The 25851-nt window shown below is 37.8% G+C and overlaps 1 protein-coding gene and 1 long non-coding RNA gene across 2 annotated transcripts in view; one reads left to right on the top strand and one right to left on the bottom strand.

Moving 5' to 3' along the window:
- The window catches only part of LOC106950131 (uncharacterized), a 24034-nt gene extending 7486 nt beyond the window's left edge, over nucleotides 1-16548 (top strand). Inside the window, exons 2-3 of the long non-coding RNA XR_001425553.1 lie at nucleotides 1155-1369; nucleotides 16391-16548. This is a non-coding gene — a long non-coding RNA (uncharacterized LOC106950131). The remainder of the gene's footprint in view (nucleotides 1-1154; nucleotides 1370-16390) is intronic.
- On the bottom strand, nucleotides 1576-7079 carry drd1b (dopamine receptor D1b). The gene has a single exon (XM_015036780.1). It carries the CDS (start codon nucleotides 6962-6964, stop codon nucleotides 5573-5575), a length of 1392 nt encoding a protein of 463 aa, XP_014892266.1. The 5' UTR covers nucleotides 6965-7079; the 3' UTR covers nucleotides 1576-5572.
- Nucleotides 16549-25851: the final 9303 nt, after the last annotated feature.

Here is a 25851-nt window from a genome sequence, read left to right as displayed (position 1 = left end):
GTTTTAACTGCTGATAAAAGTTACAGAGGATATGGGACATGTGGAAGCCTCTACTGTATCAAATTGACATAGGAATAACAGAGTTGGACATTCTTAGGTAAAAACCCAGCGCATACAGCGTTCATGTATTTTTTATTTTCATCCAGACGGCTTCCCCCCTCCCCCCCTGCAATGGCAGGGCGCCCCCCCTAGGGGGCACACCCCACAGTTTGGGAACCTCTGATCTAAGCTATACTCATTGGGGTCAAATACAAACAAATCCCCCCAAGTAAGATTTGGTAGATGGCCATTATTAACTTACACCACAACCACATCTTTTTGTAGCAATGTTATACAAAAAAAAAAAAAAAAAAAAAGTTGAATATTTGGCAACTTCTCTTGGCAGAATTGGTGTAGTTCATTTCAATTATTGTTTTTTGGGCAATGATAGTGCTTAAGACATTTTCGAAGAGGTGTTTGCAGAAATTTACTGTCAGCCTGCTTTATCATTTCCAAAACCAGGTTTATGGTCTATGGTTATGCTTAGAACACCAAAGTGTGTGCAAGGGATTGCCAGTTTTCAAATTGGGAGATTTTCCAGCTTTTCCTTAGTTCTACTGGTAACTGTTTTGGTCAGCTTAGACAAAATTGGGTGATTCAACATGGAAATGATACCAAAAACACATCATAGCTGGTCTGACAGACAATGGTTCATGCTTCCTGAAATTGCCTTGCAAAACTTTTTAACCTCCAACATATTGAAATTTTTTTGTGTTAAAAGTTAAAGGCCAGATAAGTGCATCAAATCCAAATCTGTTCAGTAAACTCTACCAAATTCTACCAATTGTTATTCTGCACTAACAAGTGGTCCATCCACAATCTTGAATTGTGGCATAACTTTGATTTCCAAAGAGAATCTAATTGCTGAAACACATCTAATCCATAAAGGATCACGATTATATGGACAAAAATTTAATCTAGTTTCAAAATGTTTATGCTCATGTTGACAAAACTCTAAATTAACTGGTTTTTATTTGAGAAGCAAATTCAATGACAAGTATTATGTATAAGCTACTTTAAAAAGTTAATGCCTCTTAAATTTGTCAACATTAAGAGGCACTGAGTAAGGAAGCCACCCTATGTTAAACTTTGCCTTTGTTTGCACCCAAATTTAGGTTTGCTAATCAGGCATAAAGGATGGGAGGGAGAAGAGGAAGAGAAAGAGGTCGAGTCAGCTGTGAAGTGACCATCAGGTTATGTAAATGCAGACTAAAGGCAGCGAGGACACCACGCTTTGGGAGCTGGAAAAAAATATGCGTCACCATTCAAAATCAATTTCTATCGATCTTCTGCAGTGGCATTACCATCCAATACCCACTGAGAGTCAAAGGTATACTGCCCCAAAAATGGAAAAAAACAACACATCAAAAGCAAATGAAAAAAGAACATACATACATGTTTATTTTACAAGAAGGGCACATTTGTTTTTTTGTCTTTGTACAAACTGTAAACTAAATATTTCTCAGGGTTATAATCTTTGACATAACTTTCATGGATCAACACCAAAAACATGTAAGTCAATACACAAATTCTCAGTGAACTTTGCATGTTATCATAGATTTTAATCCCACACTTGAGAAAACATACAGCATGTAAGTCTGCTACACACATTAAGGATTCTGAAAGATAGAAAGCACTTGTGTTCATCACAACTACATTTTGAACATCATTGTACAATACTCTATCCCTGCAAACCCCAACCCTTATTACTGCCATTAACTGTTTAAATAGTTTTTTGTATTTTTTTTTTTTTTTTACATGAAACTTGCTGACTGACGTTGAGGTAGGGACTCTGTCATTAAGTCAGACAGTTAAATGAGGTGAAACATCATTGCTAAAATGGCTCCATACTTGCAGCGCCTGGCCACTCATTTTAGGAGGACACACAGAGATTCTGCACTGTCAGATTTGCTAAAGTTGTCATTCGTCACTGCTAGAACACTGATGGAGAGACTATGGACTGTCACCACAGCCATAGCTCCCTCAAAGGAACTTGTAGGGTCTCCCAGAGGAAATGCTCCACATCAAGCAAAACATTTTGCTCCTGGGAGTTTTGCACTGACATCGGCGTTCTCCAAAATCAAAACAGGGCAAGCTGGAGAGATGATTCACAAAGCTGACAAGGTGAAGGCTCGTGAAGAGGGCTGGGGGGAGGAGTGGGGTTATACAGAATCATAAAACAACAAAGATCATTTCAAATGAAGGTTTTAGTAAACCATCATAGGTTTACCAACGGCGTGTATAAAAAGACGTCACAAGAAATGGCAAATTAATCTTAGTGTCACCAAGAGTCCCCACATACCCCAACGTTCAGCGTATAAAACACTGGTTATGTCACAGCATATGCTAAAAGTACATCCACATTCAACCAGACATGAGAACTTTGGCAAAAAAAAGAAAGAAACAGTATAAATACAGATAAAATAACCAGTCAAGCTTTGATTTAGGGCTTTGATTTGGCGCTTTAATTTAAATTACAAAATAAGAAAGCAGTCAGCTCTGGTTGCTGAACTATAAATCTAGTATTTGTTAACATCATGAACGCTCATCAAGTCGACAGAGGCAGTCTAGAGAAAGAGACAGAGAAAGAAGGAGCTGCTGGGAGTGAAGGGAGAGGGAGGGGTTTGAGGAAAAGCCCACCCGGAGGCAGTTTTCTTTCATGTCCGGTTCTGATGGATTGCACACACGTCATGTTTTATCGCTTGTTGTGGCCGGGATGTGTTTTGAGATAATTACAGAGAAAAAAAATTAAATTAACTAGTGCTGAGTGAGCATGCTATGGGTGATTGTTTGTAAAAGAAACTATAAGGGATCGTTCACAGTTCATGGCACTTTGTTTCACTGTTGCCACTCTCAACATGAGAGAGGGTGCTAATCCAAATTGAGCCTGAAAACATCAAATCCTAACCTGATGGAGCAGAGCACATGAGAGGCTACAGAGAAGCCAGGAGGACAATGAGCTGCTTTTGTGACACAAGCCAAGCAACATATTGAGCTAAAAGCTTTCCCCCCTCGCTTTGGTGCCATCCAGATAGCATTGGATTTTCCAACGCAGGAAAATCAAATGCTTTATTCAAGACCAATTGCCTTGTATTGGATTGGTTCTTCCTTTCTCTGATGTGCAACAGTTTCACAGCATCATGGGCACAAACAACATGCGGTGAATGATCTGCATGCAATGTCAGCGTGAGGGTTCCTTCCCCAGCAACTTCAAAAAGAACTGGAGTAAACTTTGACTGGACCGCTGAATATATTTAATACAAACTAGATATAAAGAATACGTTCTTTATTCAAGTGGAGATTCTTAAATAATTTAAAATGCTAGGTTTAAGTCTAATTTTAATGTTGGGGTAAAAAATATATGGTCTAAACATTCAACAATTATTAAGAACTATTTGATCTGTGAGAAGCACTTCACACAGACAATGGAACCATTTTGAAATCTGTCTTAATTTGTCCTCAGTCAGCTTACATTCAATTGTTTGTAAGCTAAATGTGTGTCATGAAACAAATTCTAAAATATAAAAAAAGAACATCTTTAAAAAGTTTTGCTCTAAGGAAAAATTGTAATCTAGAAAAAACAAGAAATACCACTGTTTTTGAGAATATTTAGTACAACCCTATACCCTGCTCAAGATCACATCACATTTCGAGCTTTGATGAAAGTAATATGGACTTTATCAGTGACTATTGGCAGTGCATAGGTATTATACAGGATTACTGTTATTTCAGCAGTAATCCTGTTGAAAATGGCAGAAAAAAATATCTGTTTTATAAAGATATATCCAGAGAAGTGTGGCTCAGGTTTTTGACCATTACAGTGAAATTCAGATTGAAACCAAAACTCTGCTGGTCATTTCAGCTCCCCATCTGTAAATTTAATGTGACCTGTGCTGGCCTGTTGTCAGAACATTTTTGTTTACAAATCAGGTTAGTTAAGATCTGGTTGTTCAAGAAGAACTACATCTGATCACAGTCATGGAAAATAAGTGAAAATACAACTTCTTCCTAAGGCAGCTGCATTCTTATCAGCAGCATCTGGAATATTATTTTATAATAAGAACTTAATGTTTTGCTCCTGTGAAATATTTATTCCTAATTAGTCCTAATTTGGGAGTGTTTTCTAAGTGCAGCTGTGCAAAGACACAAAACATGTCCGACAGCTCAGGGCTAATCCACATCACGGTGCACCGTCTGTGACTTCACCTCTGCAAAACTAAGCGACTCTGTCACACTGCATGCTCCACATCACCACTACAGCGCAGTATGGCTCCCAGCGTGAGCAATTTACAAATCTGATATCTGCAAGTTTGCAAAAGGTCACTAAGTGTGTTTCAGCTTAGTGAACTTGTATCTCTGGCTTCTCTGTATGAGTGCAATGAGTATTTAATTTCATTAAATTTTCTTTATGTGAACCAGATGTATTTGCCAAGTGAAAAACCATCAGTACCACTCAAAGTGGGCAGAAGAAGTATTTAAAATGGATGACTACCAAAGGAGATTCTGAGGAGAGTGGAGACAAGAACACAACTTTGAAAGAGTTGATGCGCAGGTGCAAAAAAAGAAGACTGTTGACAAAATGAGAAGAAGGGGCATCGTGAAGGAGAATGGGATTTGCAGACTGAGCAAACAAGAACAGGAAAATGAAGATGAGAACAGAATAAATGACTGCTTAATAAGCAGCAGGGGGGAAATAAAGCAAACAAGAGGAGGAGGATGTAGAAAAGAAACGCAGGATGGTTTTAGGAAAGACAATTTGTCCAGAAAAACGATACAGGAGATGAAAATAAAACATTACAGTATTTGCAAAACTTCCTTGTCTCTCTTTCTCTGACTGCACATCATCTGGACATTTTACATCATAACCTTAAACCCAAGACTGGATTCAAATAGAGCTTAGGCTTGACTTATAGAAAAGTTACTTTGGCATTTACAGAAATTTAAATAGTTAAATAAATAACCACTGCAATACAGATGTAAATTTTGCAATAAAACCGGCATTGCTAAGATACTGAAGAGTAGAGCAAAAAAGTAACTAGCAACTAATTTTACTGCACCTGTTTAATCCACGTTGCTCTTTCTTTCATGTAACACCTACAAAGCACCTACCTACATGATATTTCTCTAATACTACATTTTCCTCTGCTGAATATAATGTGTTTAAGTCCTTCCAGAGTAGTGTCAATGCTGAGCCATTCAGTACACGTGAGCAGATGTATACATCCAAGGAGATATTTCAAAGATGTATGCATATGCACTGTTTTTCTGCTTTAATATACATGTTATCAACATTTATCATCAAATAAAACGATTTCATCCTCAAATGCTGAAAGTATTTTGCAGATAGTTATATCCCAGATAAAGTGCCTGTACTTTTTGACATTCTGTAGGTTTTTCTATGTGGATTTTTATTGACAGTCCAGAGTCCTGTCACATTTTTTTTTTCTATCAGGCATATTCTTGGAGATCCTTGTCCCAGATGTTTTGTTTTATGGTCCTCCATGAGTTTTGATCCATCTTTGCAAAGGTATCCTCAACATGACACAGCTTTGTGTTGCCCATTCTGTGTGATGGGATTGATCTTTTCCAGGGTTACCTCGGTATCACTGTCTAAATTCCCAGAAATGGCCGGGGAGGGTTTCTCCAAGGCGTTGTTTACTATTCCTGCCTCAATATCGCCTCCACATCCATCTTTCCTCTGCAACTTGTCCTCCTGACACTGGATGCTGTGAGGAATCACATAACTTGCAGAGTTGTTCCCTTCCTTTGGGATGTGGCTCTTGGGCTGATACTGAGAGTTAGGGTTGGGCGCGGAGGCTGCCATGTTGTTGTTAATGCTGACGATCTCGATGGTGTTGCTCCCCGGGCACAACCGGTGGCAACCCAGGAGTATGGAGAAGGCCTTGCGGAAATCTGCATTGAAGGCATAGATGATGGGGTTGAGAGAGGAGTTTGCCCAGCCAAACCACACAAACACATCGAAAGTGGTAGAGCTGATGCAGAAGAAGTCTGCGGACCCATCTGGCAGGTTTGGTTCGCAGAAGGGAACCATGCAGTTCAGGATGAAAAAGGGCAACCAGCAGCACACAAACACACCCATGATGACCGAGAGCGTCTTTAGGACTTTGGTTTCTCGTTTGAACGACATTTTGAATGAGCTCTCGCTCTCTATGTTTGAGCTGTTCCCCATACTGCTATGTCGGTTTTTGGCACTCTCTGCTGCACGTTCCAGGGCAGATATTCTCCGTATTTGTTTCTGGGCAATGCGGTAGATCCGGGTGTAGGTGACGAGCATGATTGCTACAGGGATATAGAAACTGATGAGGGAGGATGAGATGGCGTATGTCCTATTAAGGCTAGAATCACAGTTATCAGGGGGCAGTTCACTGGGGTATGTTCCATTTAGCTCTGCATAGCTGGTGGTCTCAGCTTTGTGCCAGTCTAGCTGAACAGGAATGAAGGAGATGAGTACAGAGAGGGTCCATGCTACACTGATCATCAGGCACGCCACTTTCGGGGTCATTTTGCGTTCATAACGGAACGGGCTGGAGATGGCCCAGTAACGATCAACACTAATAACACACAGGTTCAAGATAGAGGCAGTGGAACACATGATGTCAAATGCTACCCACACATTGCAGAATGCTCCAAATGGCCAAAACCCCATGATCTCTGTGGCTGCCTTCCATGGCATCACCAAGATGGCCACCAGAAGGTCCGAGATGGCCAGCGAGATTACAAAGAAGTTGGTGACCTTTGACCTCAGGTGTCGGAACTTGGTGACAGCTGCACACACCAGGGTGTTGCCAAGCAGTGTGGTGAAGATAAGCAGGGAGAGAAAGCATCCTGTCAAGACTCGCTTGGACGAGTCCCTCTCTGGCGTGAGCTGCTTGCCGTCTCGTACTGTTGAGAAATTCTGATCCATTGTTTGTAATCACAGCGCTAATGCAGTGAGAGAGGGAGGGTGGGCGAATGGGGATGTTAGCAATCACCCCATCACATCCCCAACCTGCAGCAGCTGTGCTTCTGCTAGAGTTTTTTTTTTTTTTTTTTTTACCCGAATGGGGGAGGAACAAACTGTCTGGGTACCAGCTCTCTCTTGGACTGGGTCATCCACTGGCTGCTCGTCACAAAAAACATTTTTGTGCAAGTGCAGCTATAAATTTTTTAAACTTTTCTCTTCAGAAATTTCCTTCGCAAAAATCCCCGGTCCACTGATTCCTGCAGCAGCAGTAAAAGCAGCAGAAGTGCAGACGGTCGACATTCTAGTGTGTAGAGGGGGAGGAATTTCCCAGCTGTTGTTTGCATCCAGACTCCCAGAAGAGGTTTTCATGTAAAAATCTGAAACAAAAACGAAAAGTGTATCCTTCAGTTAATGTTCTTTTTGCACCCTGTAATTGCATGCAGCAAAAGTTTCACAGCACACTGCCCTTGAGCTTCCCAGTCAACAGCGGTTTTGCCAATCATTAGCCTTATATACCACCACATCAATGACTTCTATTGATGGTTTCTGCGCGGCATTTATCTGATTTGTTTAACGATTTTCGAGGCGTGTCCCTGTAGTTATATTGGGCACTGTAATGATTTGGATCCACCCCTAATAATATATGCCTTCTTTTTAAAAAAAATCTGTTTTCTTTTATCTATTTTTTTATCAAGCAAAAAGTTTTGAGATGGACAGCAATTTTAACCATTCAGTTCATTTTAAGACAGACAATGATAAAAAAAAGAAGTAATGATTAGATATTAAAACATGTTAAATTGTGTCATGAATGTTTGGTCCTATAATCCTCATGAGTTTTTCCTTACATGTGGGTTAATGCGCATGGCGATTCCTGTTAACGCAGCACAGCAGCTTCTGAGCCTCTTTCAAAAAAAAAAAAAAAAAATGCCGCTCGTTCTGACCACCCACCTAAATCATCTCTAGCAGTCTGATCCCTTGTTGGACGTCCTTGAAATTCAGGGGCAGTTTTAGTTGTTCATCCTGAGGCTTTTTTTTTTCTCTTTTTTTCTTTTTAAGACAGCGTGCGCCTTGCTGCGTGAGAATGGACAGCTCCTGAAACGCTCAGGCGTCCTGGGTCGGCTTATAAAATATGTTTGAATTCAAAAATTCAACAAAGTGCTAAAAAAAAAAAAAATCATTAAGCTCAAAATCGAAACCGACATTTATCCAGTTTGTATCTTGATGCCAGGGAAGGCGCTCACCCTGTCTGCGCTCTGCTCTGTGGAAAGCTCTCCAAGACGTCACGGTCCTCAGGTGTTTTTTCGGTCCTTACTGGCTTTCCATTTTGTTTCGCCGGGGTGTATCCTTGTTTGTGCGACATTCAGTGGGACTGCAGCACCGCGACGTGACTGCGGCCGGCGGAGAGTGACGGAAATGACTCTGATCTCTCCACGGGCGTTATTCATGCGCGCTCTCCTCTCTCTCCGCTCAGCTGCTGCTGCCTGCTGCTGTGGTCCACGTCCCCTGCCACAACTTCTCCATCCAAGGAGATTGTAAGGGTACAGCCACGCAACTCAAATCTAAACCCCATAACGCTTGCACAGAATTTAAGCTGTGTAACGTGACCTGGTTGAAGTTTTTTTTTTTTTTCTCGCGTTAATTTTTTCTCCAATGTTAGAGAAAAATGTTTCACTATATTTATCAAATTGTATGACGGAAGCAAAATTGTAAGAACTTTCTTAGTTATTAACTTTATATAACGCAAATGCCACAAAAGTGTAAAATCAAAAGTCGTGCTAAAAATGTATTCCCCATATGTCCTGCGCTGAACTTGTGGCCAGCAGGCCCAACGAGGCCATCTACTGGATGCAAAATGGTAGGAGGTGATGTTTGACATCTCAAGCAATAATCCATTATTGTCACCCAAGTAAACAGAGCAACAGTAACTCTGAGTTACTTGAGTCATGACAGCAAATAGACCCAGAGAGATCAAGAGTGTAAATTCACAAATGGCCAAAGGATTTAAGGCGTAAATAGAATTTCATTTGGGGGTGGCACACTTCCAAAGCAAGGCTTGGCTGAAGATTCTCCCAAAACATGTGTAGCTCAAATTGCCAACTTCGTCTGCTTACATTTAAAGTTTAAAGTGGCCTGCGACACGTAACTGCATTGTTCGTCTTGTTCAAAATCTAAAATACTTTGAATTATCAATCCTAACCTTGAGAAGTAAACATAGAGCAAAGATTCTTTAAAACAGAGTTTGAGTTTTTATTTATTGTTATTCTATTTGTTAAATACACAAACTTTACCTTTTCATTGTTTTGTTTTGTTTTTTGGCATCAGGACTACCTTAAGTTGAGACAAGCATACTGCTTTATATTACCCATTTAACTTTCTATTGAATTGTCCTGCAAAGATTATAGGTTGTTTAAAACTCTTTTTGTGATTTGAGTTAATAAATGAATGTTTTTTTCTCTTTCCAAACTATTACTAAACAATTTTCAACTCCTGCCCATTGACCAAATATTGTTGTCTTGGGAGTAGTTGTTTGGTTACAGCCCTAGTAACTAAAAAAAGCTTTTTATCTCCTTGCTGAAACCTATATATGTGCTACATCTGCCACTAACTCTTTGGTTTTTCTTTAACGTAAAGTAAATGTTAAGTACTGGACCAGTCCTTCTGTTTATTCTCTGGTCTATTTTCTCAAACCCCCAGTTGGCCAAAGCAGATTGGGGGTTTTGAGCCTCACAGATGGATGAAAACACTGAGTCTGGTTCAGCTAGAGGTTTCCCCCAGTGGAAAGGGAATCTTTTCTTTCCACTGTCAACACACACATATTCAGTGTGAGGGATTGCTTCAGAGTTAATCACTTGATGCAATTGGTTTTATTTCTGTAAATAGATAGCGTTTTTGTTTGTTTGTTTTACTAATTAATGTGATGTGATGAACTGAATTTGAGATTGTGTTTTCTGGCCTCAAATTGGAATCTATTAATCTGAATCTGCTAATTGAACCAAATTGACAGTATATAAATTAGGTTAGTTTGTCTGGTAAAGGCTGCAACAGACTAGCGACCTGTCTAGGGTGACCCCGCCTCTCGCCCAGAACGTTAGCTGGAGATAGGCACTAGCACCCCACTCGACCCCACTAAGGGACAAAGGTGTAAAGAAAATGGATGGATGGATGGATGGATGGATGGATGGATGGATGGATGGATGGATGGATGGATGGATGGATGGATGGATGGATGGATGGATGGATGGATGGTAAAGTCCCTTCAGACGACATTTGTTGTGAAAAGGCAGTATATATTAACAAATCTTCAGATACGTCTGTTTGGTTCTGGTACAAATAATCCACTATACTTCCTTTTTGACAAAAATCTGATTATTTTAATATAAATAAAAGTAGAGATGCACTGATCACAGTTTTCTGGCCGATTGCTGATCTTAAAGAAGTCTGACCTGCTGATTCTGATTTTGGCCGATACCAATTTGTTTTGGTCTGAAATGTTGCTAAACATATCAAAAGAGTCGCTGAATTGGCAACAGTGGGGTATGCAGACATGACCTGACTCTCAGTCAAACCTCTTTCTCGACAGAGCAATAGAGGACAGTGGTTGATTTTTAGACTTTTGCTGAAGTAGATAAGATTGGTAAATAATTTCGGCTGCACATATACATAGCAGACAATACCGAGGAAATCGGCACTGATTTATCAGTGGATTCCTAATAAACAGGTTATGGTCAGGGTAAGGCACGCAGACATCTGTCAGTCTCTGAAATGTTTTCTGTAGACATGGACACATGGCTTTTTCTGAGGCATCTTATCCAGAAAGAAATGGTGGACATGAATTGAAGAAGCTCCTGCTAGGTTGTTAGGCCTCTGGCTCCCCTCAGCCAGATTGAATATTAACAATTTAAAGACATAAAAATCCTCAATGGACTCTGCCCCTCTGTGTCTGCGTGTTCTGTGACTTTAGTTTTATTTGTGTGCATGTATGACTTTGCATGTCTGTAAATATGTGAGTTTTTGTGCATGCGTGTCCATGTGTGTGTTTGCGGATGTGTGCACATGTATTTGTGTCTGTGAGTGTGTGTGCCCATGTGAGTAATACATGTAGACAAGCCAAGTGTAAGAGGCCTGGCAGACATAACGCCCACGTTTCCCTGTAGCACTGAGCCGGGGTGTGTGTGCAGCTAACAAAGTTCAAACCAAAACCACGTCACGTACAAACACACTGCGACTCGCTCATTCACTCACAGGCGCTCAAGACCGCACACAACCAGCCATGCAGGGTAATTTATGTCTGCTCCAAAAGGCAAACAAAACAGAAACGGAATGGAATAAAATAGAATGAAAAGTACTGGATTAGGAACAGAATACATTGTTACACAACAAATCTCACAGAATCGATGATCGCTAAGATGAAAAAAGCTAAAAGATAATTGTAGCTGTTGTATCGCTTGTTCGTTTTTAAATGAGGGACTGATGGGTTTAAAACAAAAGAAAGTAATGTTATGAAACCTTTTGTCTAAAACAACTTCTGTGTCTTTGAAAGCCTTCTTTAAAAACCATTCAGCTTAAATGTCATATTTTTAGGACGTTTTGGACAAGATTCTTGATTGTACAAAAATCCAGGGTACCGATTAAGAATGACCTTTTGGTTACATAATAGAGTTTAATGCTCGCAACAGACAGAGCCCACTCAATTTCATGTTAACTTGATTAAAAAGAACTGCCAGAAATGAGGCAAAAACCACTACACAATACCAGATCCACAAAGATCATGTTTATATACTGGTCTACATCCTTCATAAACATTTACTTTGCGGCAAACATCTACCATGACTTCCTGTGGCTTCATTTCGAATTTGGCTGTTTGCTAACACAGGCCTTCACATTCTAGCTATATGTTAAGCTGGGAACAAAAAAAATGTGTGCAGTCCTTTCCTTCAATTTCAAAATTATGTATTGAATTTACTACATAAAATCCCAATAAGATAAATTGACATTTTTGGCAGCAAGGTCATAATATTTAGAGGTTTAAATGGTATAACTCTTTTGTTTGAGTATTGTAATATTCATTTAATTGTCAAATATTATCCACAATGCATTGAATAACATTTTGACAATAACAACCGGGGGAATTTGGAGAGGGAGTAAAACTGAGTGATTATAAAACTGACCACATACAGATCAGTAATTATAAAGCTCTTTCTTGTACAAACATCCAGATTTCTGTACTTGTACATTTCATTCTGTACTTGGTTTTAGACATACTCTTTTTATTGTCAAATCCTGGTTTCCATTCCAAGGCAAGTATAAGCCAGGACAGACAAGGAATGAAATTTATGTCTTCAAAAACATTGAAACTGGAAAGCGTTATGTTGAGTTGCTTGAAGCTTAACTACTTCTATGACTCTTTTTATCCCTTTTCTTACCAACTTCTTTGAACAAATTAAATTGGAGCCAGACGATGTAAATGTTAACCTCTGTGAGTCTTTTATTCCCAGATATCAACGAAATCCTGGTAATGAGGAAGAAAAGAAGATAGTGAAAAGTGTCAGTAATGTGTTCCATGGAAGTAATAAAAGCAATGCAATCAAATCATATGATATGAAATCGCTATATATGCATAAGGACTGTATATAAAAGATGTAAGACTAAAAGTAATGAATGTGTTCTTATCCAGCTTGAATTCTGTGTCACATACTTAATAACTGGGAAGCCACTGTGGCTCTTTTTTTCACGACCATTCAGAAAATTTGTCTTCATTGCAAAATCAAACTTCAAATTAGCAACATCTTTAGTTATGCCATCATATTTTTCCCTGCTTATCTCATGTACTGTAAATAAATCCCCCCTTAGCAATCAGAGTTTCCAAGCAAAACAGTAATTAAGAGCCTGATGGCTCAATAAACTCTGTGAGAGGCCCACTTAGTCCCATCTCACATAATAAACTGTCATCTATTTACACTGCATTCATGCACAAACACTATAGGTTCAGGATTTTTTTATCAGATTTGAGCAGTTCGGATAAATGTGATATCTTGTCTTTTTTTTAAAGTGATAAGAGTTATTGAATGTTTCAGGGGAAAAATATCAAAGGTGGGATGACACCACCTGCACATTTTCTTCTCACTGAGCAAGGGGACAGCAGCAACCTGAGACCTGCATGTCAAACTGACAAGAACAATCCACCTGAGCTCAATGACAGATCAAGAAAGTGTGTGTGTGTGGCAGAGAGGGAGAGTCTGCAAGCTGTGTCTATTTTTCATCTTTCTTTGCTATCAAGAAAGACATGATTGAGTTTTCTACCATGACTCCTCTCTGTGTTTCTTAGCTTCATATAAATCTACACATAAAGTGCTTCCATAAGTACCAGTATTGTTATAACAAGATCTAGTAATCAGGTGGTCATTTTTATAAATAAATTTTACACAGTATGAATAAACCTTTTTTTTTAACCTTTGACCTTCCCAAATATAAAACCTTCTTCCATCTGAAAGGAGGTCTTGAGGCCACTGAGGCTGACTCAAATCACAGTCCACACCTTGTAAATCTCTCCCCAGATTCTTGAGTGGGATTTGTTTGAAAATCCTCTGATGGTTTGCCTATTCACCCTTTCCTCGCACTTTTTCCTTTCGGTCAACTTTCCATATTTCTTTCCATAACTTTCCATATTTCTTAGCAATGACCTTCATTTTTTTAGCCTCATTGGAAAGTTTGTCTGCTGGAAAACTGCCACTATGTCAGTCTTCACAGTTGGAAATTGCAAACTTGTGCACAAATCAAATTTTGTGCTTTCAATACCAGTAACATGTCACACTCTTTTGTAAATGGAAGGTAATTGTTTAACTCTTGATTATTTATTCCTGATCACATCTAAAACTTTGGGTTAACTAGAGATAATAATAGTGTTTTATATCCAGGAATAATTAATCTGAATATAGTGTTTATTATAAATAGGGTGTTGAATAACATGATTACTTATGGTCTATTTTGAAAATGCAGATGAAGTCTTGAAAAAGTTAAGAGATTAATGTCTACTAAACAGAGACACTGACTGAGAGTGACGTGTCCAGGTCAGAACCATTTGTTGTTAACATCTGGTCTCATTTTGTAAACAATTTCATAACACTTTTCTGATCATTGGGGCCTGCCCATAGCAATGCATAGGGAGGGCAGTGACTGACCTGCGAAGCAGGTCAGTCACAATAGGTGGCAGGCACCTATTGTTCTTCACCTAATAGAATGTCTCTTTATTGGGGCCTGCCCATAGCAATGCATAAGGGTGGATTGGTGGATTAACCAAACCACTGTTTCACATTGTATTAGTGTGGTTATGAAAATTAAGTTTACTGAAAGTTTCAAAATAAAACTCTGCAATGTCCACTCACGAAAGTGCACCGCCATAGGCGGTGCAAAAAGATTAAGCTTTTTTATGTTTTTTTTGTCTCAGGTCATGCACGCATTAGCATTTTACCTAAAATAAGCTTTTAGCCAATTTATTTACTTATTAGCCATGTTTAGAATACTGATTGGACTGAGTCAATGGGTGACAACATGGTAGTGATACCCCACATTCTACTGATACCATTCATCCTATTATTAGCATTTGGGCTAATTTTACCGTATGCAACATACTGAATGGTACAAGTACAACTTAGTCCACCTGCTTCTCACTCTCCACAGGTTATTGACTACATTGAAGCTTTATTTAGCATTAAGGCTAATTTTTAGCATCGGAACGCTGGGTCCAAACCGACGGGCACACTTTGGCAGGCCCCTCAAAATTACTGCAGGAATTTTCTAGTTTTAATATGTCCTTCTATTTAATTTTGTTTAAATATTTCTTTAAAATCTGATTAAAACAAAAGGGTATGTATACATAATTATGTATGCTGCACTATAGTGGATTTTGACAAGTTATGGTTTAAGTAATGGTTTTCTGCTCTAATGAAGAAGACAAACGTAACAAAGAGTTACACAATCAACAACGACTATTGAAGCATTGCAACTTTATAATCTGTTGAAGCATTTGCTTTTGCAGGAAGATTATTTTGGGATTTTTTTAAAAAGAGGATTTCTTTCTGTGATCTCTGGTTGTAGTACAAGCTGATGTAAGCTTAGAGAAAATAGAGAAAATCTGTCGCTTCACCAAGGGTGGCGGGAAAAAAAGCAGCACAACATATAATCATCAGTTAGCACTGAAAGGGAAAAAACAACCTGGGTTGCAGTTTGTCATAGTGGTTGAAAGCAAGTAAAGAAGATTATTTAATACCGTTGCAATTTATTTGAAGCTTATTACCATAACAGAATGTAGACAGTGCCTTGCTGTTTAAATACCTTAAATCTTTTCACATTTCCTCACATTACAATAAGCTAAATCTACTGTTGTTGTTACTTGACCATTTGACCATCACATTTTTGCAACATGGCCTATGGTGAACTCCAAACTGAACTTCTCATGAATTTTGTTTAAAAATGGTTTTCTTGTTTCCTCCTTTTTCACCTATGTTAGTTATGAACTATTTTGTTTTGGCACATCACACAAAATCCTAGCAAAATACATTAATGTGTTGTTTTGCAGGCCTACCCTTTTCTTCAAAATATTATTCAGTTGAGAAACTTTCAAGTGGAGGACTAAAGCACATCATATTTATCAATTTAATCCTCTTTAGAAACTGTTCTTGGAAACATTTGGTGGGGGATTGTTGACCATTACTTTGCTTCTGCCAAATAACTGTGAGGAAATGTTCCTTTCCGACAGTGCATGTTTTTATGTTCCTTGGCTTTTATTGTGTTCTACATTAAATCTTCGTCAGTGATCTATCAACATCACTCTGTAATTAATGTTAACTTGAACATATTAACCCCAAATATGATGAACATCACCTAGTGTTGTCAATATTTTGACCAATAAATGCAAATTATATGAATGTTGTTTCAGGATATTTCAGCTAGCTTTTATCCCTTTGTGTGCACTTTGAAATAAAACGTATTTTAGGAATCTTCTCCACATAGGTTCACACAGCTGTCACAAAAACTTGGATTTTGTTGTTAATTACTGTGCCAATTGTAAAATTGTCGTCTTTTTTTTGTTCAGTTTGTTGAAGTACAAATAATGTGGCATACTTCTGGCAGCATAATGAATATTTGTCTAATTAGCAATCATGCGTCTTATTCCAGTAGCTTCTGATTATTGCTGCAGCTGTGTTTCAAAGCATTTCTCACATACGGTTCACCCACTTTATAAATTTGTCAAACTGATCCATTCAGTCACAGTTTTTATTTATAAAATTGACATAACTACTGTTGACACTTGAAACAAATGAGCTTGTTATTGATTCTCCGCTCTATTCATTGAATTTAGTTTCTTGTCTGCTCTGAACTGACTCACAGGGGCTCCAACCTGGCTGCACTCCCAAGATCAAAACATCCCTCAGACAAACATCAATACGTCTGTTTATATCCACTGCTGTGAAAGCCAGACTTTCATCAGTGCTCTTGTCACTTCCCTGGCTATCACAGAATATCCCGGAGTCTTTAATAAAGGTTCAGATGAGCTGTCAGCACCTGTATGTTGACTAAGATTGATATGAACCATAGATATTTAAGGTTGAAGTCACTAAAAATGTCTATAATCCAGAACTTAGACATGTTTTCAGATTTTTACCAACACTTAAATATAACACTTTAATGGATCATTGTAAAAAATAAAACATTTATTTTATCGTCACAAATTGTTGAAAGCTTATTTTTCAGATATAAGTGTAACTGAATAATGTAGAACAGCATTTCCAGTGGTCCCTTATGATGACAAGGAATAAATTACCAAATCCAAATAATTAAATCCATTTAACAGAATCAGCAACAGTGGGAGCAGGACCAGACGGTACAATCACCTCTCTTGTTCACAGTAATTGCTCTTCTTCCAGCTGCCTGTCTTCAGCGATTTCACTAGGCTTTACCTGCTCTGATTTCACACACCAGCTCATTCTCTATCATATAATCTGCACCACAGTCTGGAGCAGAGCTTTCAGCTAAAATGGGATCTGTCGGGCAATCAATGAGTCAACAGATTCAAACAATTCTGATGCCTGTGCTCTGTACATTGTTATCTTTGTTCCCCTCCAAAGCAGGTACACAGAATTATTTTTATTATGTGAAATAATAAGAAAAAGTACACAAAACAAACAACCCATTCACACAGGGCAGACGTGCATTGAACTTTAATATACGTTTAAATGAAGGATGAATACAAGTGTAGTTAAAAATTGTGACAATTCTTTTTGTCACTCATTTCAGAAAATAAAACTCAGGCACTACATAGATTCATTACATATATATTGAAATATTCCAGGTCTATTTGTTTTTAATTTAACTTTCTGACACACTGAACGTTGTTTTCATCAAATAAAGACTGAATGAATGACAAAAATATAAAATTTTGTGCAGTGAGAATGCCAAAGGAAATGGTATTTGTAACCAAATAAAAAACATTATGCTATATTTTACCACTGCCATATATAATAACTGTGCCAATATTAGTGGAAAAGAGCTGTAGCTTTAGTTGCTAACCCTGATTTTCTGGAAAGAAAAAAAATCAAAACTGCTTGTGATAACAAAAATATGTGTTGAAAAAATCAAAGTACCTAAATTTCACAGGCAAACTTAAATCAAATGTTTGATTTAAAGTTGAAAGGTCAAGTGCAAGCTCTTAGTCTTCTCAGGATCAAAGTACAAAGATTTTGTTGCTATTTGTGTTCAAAGCTTCAAATATTCACTGATGGTGCAGCAAAACCATCTTAATCTTTCAGAACGATTTCAGAAACATTGAAAACATTGATTTGTAGTTCATAAAAAACATAATTCTATTTAATGATATCCTCGGGATATATGAAAAAAAAATACACTGGGGTGTAAACATTACAGCCTTGCATTACTATGCAAAAGCACATCCATGTTTCTTTTCATGTAGTTTGTCAATATTAGGAAACAAATGGAAATCAACAGCCACTAAAAATAAAAGACCTGAGATATGAAGCAGAAAAACATAAGAATGGTAAAAATTGGTGGTTATTGTCAGAACCACAGAGTGCTGGAGGGGATTCCTTTTCCTGTGTGCTGACTTTGTTTTGCCTTATTCCCACATTTGTGCTCTCCTTCTTTCCCCGCCCTCTTTGATGTGGGATGGTTCTTCAGGTTGACTCAGTCCTGTTTCACTCCTCACACCACAAGGTCCCAGTAGGAGGCTAATCTCAGCCCAATTAGAGGACAGCTTAAAATACAATCTGTGTCATGTTTGTGTTTGTGATATCACAGGCTCTTTTGATTTCAGTTTGGCACTAGTCATTTGGGCTTAGCCAACACAGCTACACAGCTATAAACATGAACCTAAATTTGGTTTATCCTTTTGATCTCTTCTCCTAATAACTGAAAAGTTGTCTTCCATATAAACAAGATAACTGAGCTGTGTGGATTGGTCTTGAGTTATAACTGGATAAAAAAAAATGAAAGAAGGAAAGTTGTATCCCCTGTCTCACCTAAAAGTTTGCAACAGTATTTCTCTCTTGCTTTCTACAGAAAAAAAAAAACACTCATTCTATATCCAGTCCATCAAAATGAATGTGTCTACGCAGTTTTACTTCACCTGCCCTGTATTAAAGAAGGAATGGAGATTATTGGACGACTAGTGACTTTAAAATAACTATTCAGTGCATTTATTTTTGCCCCCAAAATTAATTCCAGGCAGTTCAGATCATGGAGTCATGAGTTAGTAATTATGGTCAAAATGGTATCTGATTTACAGCTTCAAATTTAGTGCAAAACCAATGAGCTATTTCATTCTTTTGCTAATTTTTAGTTAGTCAATCATCTTATTAATTCTAATGTACTCCAAAAAAGCTGTTAGATAAATATAAAATTTCTGTGTACTGTTTTAAGCTTTCTCTACATTTCCCATTCTAAACCATGTAATCTGACTAAAACAAAGAACACGCCTCTTATTTCAGCATTCAAATGAAACTTGTTTCCATAAGTGATTCAAGAGAATCAATATTTGTAAATGAAAGAGAGGCAACTGTCTGAAATTAGATTACTTTAAAATAATTGCTCTATAGTTGCTTTTTCTGTAGCTACACTAACTGGAGTCAGTAAACTGTCATTTTAAAGCAGGAGACAAGAAAAAACTCAGATCTCAGAATTGGTTTGGGCATCCGACTGTAGAAGTGAATTCTCTCTTCTGAAGGATCCATTTTGAGCATTGCTAAACTTGGCTCATCTGTCAGAAATCTTATTTATCCTAGAAATAGACACTGTGTCGAAGCAGTATAGAAACTATTCAAATGTACCTCAAACAGCCCCAGTTTATAAACTCTGAACCATCCAGTTATGTAACTAAAAGAAAAACTGTCATGGAGGCAACGCGAGAATGGGAATTTTCTGATATTGTCTACTTAAAGTTTTCTTCTCAAAATAGATGTAATATTGTATAAACACAATGTTGTAAGTACTGTATGATCCTATATGAATCATAAAAGTTATTTAAATTGAAGGAGATGCATTGCTGATTAGGCAGTAAACAATATTAATATAGACTATGTGATTCATTAATCACATTTGTTTTTCAGTGCTGCTCTACCAAAATGTTTGCAAATAGCTCCCTGAATTAAGGTCATGACTTTACAATATAAATCACCTTGAATGTTTTTAATAATCAAGAAGTCTGTTCATTTTGTTCAGAATTGCAGTTAGAAGGTTTTTAGTGATTCTGTTACTACTACTATTATTATAGTCGTGTTTATTTCGTACATGCTGGATAAACTGAATTGCGTGTTGGCTTTGGGTGTGTGTGTGTGTGTGTGTGTGTGTGTGTGTGTGTGTGTGTGTGTGTGTGTGTGTGTGTGTGTGTGTATCTCCCTGGCCTTCTGCTCCTGCAGGGTGTGACTGTCAGAACTGGTTCCAGCTGGAGCTCATCAGCCGATCATTCGGAGCAGCAGGTAGAGGAGCAGCTTGTCTGTGGCAGACTCCTGATCATTCCATGACTACAAGTGGTAATCAGGTCCTAAGTTAATGGTATTTGAAGTAACTTTACCTTATGTTTATTTTCTTCCTTGTTCCCTCTGTTGATGATGTCCTGGATCCTGTTCCTCATCCCTACGAGCTGCTCCAGTGTTCCCTCTGGACTCTCTCTTCCTGTCTTCTAGCCGCTCCTCGGACTGATCCAGCGACAACACTTGCGTGGATTTCTTGTCAAGCTACCCCTGCCTGTCCACCCTCCGTCACTCTCCATCACCATCCATCCTGAAATTAAAGTCAAACAATCACCAACTGAAAGCTCATCCCACTCTGCCAATCTTAGTCTCATAGGGCTCATTTTCTCCATAAATCCACCTCATCTCCATTAACAGAACCATTCATCTTCACCTTTCCCTGCAATTCTTTGTTCAAGCAACATTAATCAGTCACCTTCTGTCCTAGTGTAGACCTGGGTCAGTACTCTGGCCTCCTTTTAATGCTGAATCACAAACCCACAAAAAAAAAAAAATCTATTTTAACAGATTTATTCTGAATTCATCTTTTGGTTACAAATCAACAGTAACACACTTTCAGGCCTCCCTGAAGTGTCCTAAAATATAGACATCAGTAAAGCATTTTTCAATGTATATATTTAACAAGGTTTTTTGTTTTGTTTTTGTAGGGTATGGATTCGTGTCAAAGAAGCCCATTTTTCTTCCTAACTGTTCAAATTGGCAAGCAAGAACTTTCAATTGCATCTCCCCATCCTTTGATTACCAAAATTGGGTCCAGCTCAACCTATTGATCCCAAAACAATCCCAATCCCAACCTGACAAATTTATAATTTTTGTTTATTTTTATCAGAGCCTACCTTATTTAAACTAATGAACAGAGGTTCAGACCATGTCACCATTTGTCACTTGTGTGGTTTCTGAGGAGAAAATAAGTTGACCAGTTCTGACTCAGGCTCACTGATGGGTATTGCTGCTCAGTTTAATTCTGTTGTATTGAGCCGGCTCTGAATTAACATGAACTCAGAATCATTTTGAAGGCAGACCATAAATGATAAGTAATTGCTCTGCTCAGGTTTTCTTTGGGGCAAGCACACAAATATCAATAATTATTTATTACACATGTAAATTACACCTGCTCATTCTCAGACTACTTCAGCTTTTAGATTGCATTGTTTTTTATGTTGACAACAAAAACAACCAACAAATTAATCAGCATACAGACAAGGACACAACACTGACTTCATTATCTCCATTCAACGACAACCTGCCTGGCTGTTGTTTCTCTGCATTTATTTCATGTTTAAATTTATCTTACCTTCCTCTAATTGCTTTCACAACTTTTGCATCAATAAATAATTGTTTTTTTGTAATTAGAAATTACATTGAGAGGATACACATCCAAGGGCATAACGCAAAACATGCTGACAAGGAGCTGAGTAAGAGGAACTGTCTAATTGCTATGCAGAGCAGTGCAGATGCTCTGATGGAAGCCAGTCATTGCTGAATTATGGATTTGACTTTATTTGAATGAAAATTACATCTCTGAAGTACACAAATGAAATTAAACCATTCGGACATGTTAAGTGGTTAGAAATTTGTGGCATGTCTTGAATCATTTAAGAACATTTAAAAAGTCCTTCATAAATACTCTTTGTGGACTTTGTTTTATTTTTTCTTCTTGTCAATATGTTCAGCAGATTGTACCGTCTGCATTTAGAAAATGTTGCATCTCTTCTCACCAGTATAACACTTTTGGTATTATTATGCTGATATACTTTCAATCCATTCTTAATATGGATATAACTCAAAAACCATCTGTTTGAAGTAGCTTACGGTCTTTGATTGTCTTTTTAAATTTTGTTTTGCACTTAATTTTCACTATGCATTTCAATTTTGTGTTTGTTTTTATGTTAAAGTATGTGAGGTGGCTTTGAGTGTATTATTATTATTATTATTATTATTATTATTATTATTATTATTATTATTATTATTATTATTAAATGTTCAAAATGAAAATGTTATTGTGGTTTTTCAAATGTTAACTTATTTGGAACTTAATGGCTGCAGCATGTTCCACAAAAGTTGGGACAGAGGCAACAACAGGCTGGGACATCATGGTGTGATTTTGGATCTGTTTTCTTCCTTGTAAAGTCTGATGCAGCTTCAGGATGTTGTTGACCAAGGGTAGGTAATGCAAAACAAAAGAAGACTGCATTTAAGAGCCACACTGTGTCCAGTGTCTCACTTTCACATCCTGAAGCAGATATTTCTTTGATTTGCAATGTTTTAATGTTTTGCAAATTCTAAAGCCAGAAGGAATCAGTTTGATTTCATTGTTTTAATTTATCACATCTTAGGGAAGAACTGTGAACAGTCTCAATCCTCTCTTTATCTTACCCAGTGATAAATCCTGTCATTAGTCATGTTCTTTGCTGTTTTTTTTGTTTTTTTTTTTATAGAGGAGGGTGGGGAGGCGGTCACAGAAGCTGAATGAATGAATGTGCTGCCATGCATGAACACAAAGAGTTAAGTCCATATTGAAGGACACACTAAAAGCAGCTATGAAAAGGTCTTGCGATGCCAGAGGAATATTTCAGTTCATATTAGCTAATGGATCTAAATTGAGGTCTTAGAAGTGTATTTAGATGCAATTTTCAGACCTCTCATCCAAAATACATTCATGTATATCTTCAGACATCATGAGATGATATAAAAAGAAATCTAAATGGGTTGTTTTTAAAGTTAAAGTTGTTTTTTTAAGATAAATCTGAAATGTACATTTAAATAATCTTTTCTGCTCTTATTTTTCTTTCTTCCCAGTAACCTAAAACCTATCAAGGACTTTTCTTGGAGGAGACAGTCTCTTTAGCTGAAAGTCATTTTGACAAACCCAGGATGTGTGAGAGGTACTCAAAACAGAAGGACTTGAAAAATCAAAGAGGAGGAAGTAATGTCAGAAGACATTTCAGGCTACACTTAAAAGGCCTGGAAAAACAAAAAAACCTTACATTTCTTAAGTCGAGCAGCTTGAACACCCTTATGACGTTACTGCATGCACTACTGCAAAAGTGATGTTCTTAAAAACACAGGGGGTTATCTCTTGACATTTTTAGTCTGTAGAAGTTAAAAATATGTAACAGTTTTTAAGAAAAGTTAAATTGTTCTGATCAATTTAACTTTAATACAGACACAATGGTCATACTTTCAGAATATTGGGGTTTTGGAGAATTAGTTTACTTTAACCTACAGATTAGTAATTGTATAGCACACAACATTAATGATTACTACCACAAAAACTGGATGCACAATTTTTAATTCATGTTCCCTGATCCATAAAGGCTCAACTAAACACACTTCTTAATCTCTTGATCACATAATTGTTTGCATCCAGCACCAAGCTGTGGGCATAATATTTGCTTTATGTAATACTCTGCTTGGGAGAATTATTAGATTTCCTTTAAATTATTTGGCAAAGTCCACAGTGTTTCAAAAGGGTTGAGATCCAATGAATGTTTGGTAGGCCAATCAAAAACCTTAAACTCAGTGTTTTAAAACCATCATTATCCAGTTGGGTAATGCAAGTGGGTACATTTCTGACTATATGTATAGATAGGGACAATTTTTTGATGGATTGATTCAACAAATGTACTTTGGCTTGTCTGATTAATTCTATACACAACAATAAGACCTATTCCATGCATATAGTCCACCACATTTGGAGCATGAGAATGCTCTGATACACCATCAGTTCAAAAAGTGGTCCATCCTTTTAAATAAAATCTTTTCTCAAGAGGCTTCTCAGTATGTGAACAGCTTCAAAACCGATTTTCCATCTAAACAGCCCTTCAGTGTTGCAATTTTTGTGAAAGGCCAGAAGCAGAATGTTCAGTGGAAGGTAATACTGTCATTTTAGTTTTTTTCTGTCTGAGACTGCTGACTGCTGCTGGCTGGAAGTCCAAAACATCTAATTTATTAATTCAAAAGAAAGATATGGTCACTGCTATTTCATATCACTGTATCTAAACCTACTCTCATTGCTATTCCTCCTTCTTGTACTTTTTTATCATGTCTTTCTGCTCCTCTGTCCTTCCTAAAATTCCAGTGTTTTGAAAAGTGGAAAAGAATCTGATAGTGATTATCAAAACCGCAAAGTTAACCATTTCCATTTAGAGGGTGGCAGTGGGTATTTTGAACTTGGAACACAAAAACACACAAGGTTCACACAAGACACAAGGTCATGGCATTTTCATATCAGGACAGGATGAAAATAGAAAGAGGGCCATGAGCTGGACAGACTGAGGCACAATGAGTCAGTGGGCTGATAAGGCAGACAGACTGAATCAGTAGGCTGAAAGCAGAAGGCAGTTTTATGTGCGTGTCTGTTTGTGTGTTGCTGTCTTTCAGGGGGAAGACTAAAGGGAGGACATCAAGGAGATGATGTTTCTGGGTTTTTAGGGGGGTCGCTGCAGGTGGGGTACACTAGGCCTACAGGTCCCTGTGGATGTATGATGTTCTTCAGTTCCCCAAGCACCCTCACCCTGCCCCCTGCACACAGACTAAGAATAACCTCTCCTTCCTTCTTTTTTCCGTCAAGATTTATCCCCTCTTGTGCATACAATTTCAAACACACACACACTAAAACTCTCCACTGTCTTAAAGTTTGAATTATTGCTCATGCACCTCATTATACACATGTTTAGACAATGATAATTCTTGCAAGAATATTGTCCTGGTCAAGCTATTTTTACTGCAACTTCTCTCCCTCCTTTCATACCCCAATTGTAACACAATATTCTTTAAGGTAACTAAGGATTGCCCCCAACTTTTTTCTAAAATGCAATGGTTGAACAAATCCCAAATGGTGATTTGAAGAATATAACCCTTTCATTTTTGACCTCCCAATAATTGTTTATTGTTGTTGTAACAAGGTATACTTTTGGAAGAAAGAAGAGTCCTGAAAGGTTTCTGGAAGGAGCAGTATGTGAACTACATCTAAAAACCAAAAGGTCACTACTCAAAACAGTTTGTGAATGTGTGGATTTATGGGATATATATTGATATCAGCACAAAAAGGCACAAATCTCACCAGTTTCCCGACAAAAGAGGCCACAAAGAATAGGCAGCACTTTTTTGTCCTGTGTTCCTCATTACTATTCCATGAAACCGGTCGTCAGGGTTGGTTGCATGTTGTCTTAAAATAAATATTTTGGTATTGCTCCATGTCAGACACCAACTGCCAGCTCAGTCTGTTCACTTTTGGTTGGCTTACACTGGAGTCATCATAACGTTGTCAACAGCAGCAATTCTTAGTCTGTGTGTGCAAACAGTGGCATCTGTGCTATAACAATGGATAAACACACCACAATACAGAATGCTTTTGGAGACTGATAATGTGTTTGGGACTAGAGTGAATGACATCTGCAGAATGCACCAAGTTAAGTTACAAAATCAATGAGAGAATAAAAATAGTTCTCTGAATGTTGGAGAATGGTATTATTGTTCTCTATGAAAAAATAGATTTTAGCCTTTGAAATGCCTGTTAAGAAAAATTAGACCACCATCATATTTGCTCTTAATAGGTGAAAAACACTGGTGACCGAGCTGTCAAAAGTACTATAATAGTGAATAGCCATTCACTGGCATGCTGAGCAATAACGAGAGGGAGCTTCAGTATGATCGCAGTATCGTTTTTGGCCAAACAGTGCCATCTTGTGGTCAAAGATGTGATGACAAGTCCAATGTTTAGCTAACATGGCATTGTCTGTGGTTCGTTCTGAACTTCACAAAAAGACACTGTACTGATTGCAGCTTAGTTCAGTTTATTTAGAA

Source organism: Poecilia latipinna, unplaced genomic scaffold (assembly GCF_001443285.1).
Source record: "Poecilia latipinna isolate Pla-1442-1.1 unplaced genomic scaffold, P_latipinna-1.0 Scaffold380, whole genome shotgun sequence".
NCBI classification, from domain to species: domain Eukaryota; kingdom Metazoa; phylum Chordata; class Actinopteri; order Cyprinodontiformes; family Poeciliidae; genus Poecilia; species Poecilia latipinna.
The sequence above is the reverse complement of the archived record's forward strand: the minus strand, read 5'-3'. Positions and strand labels throughout refer to the sequence as shown.

Excerpts from the sequence above, each read along its gene's own strand:
- drd1b (XM_015036780.1), bottom strand. The coding sequence starts at position 6,964 with ATGGATCAGAATTTCTCAACAGTACGAGACGGCAAGCAGCTCACGCCA.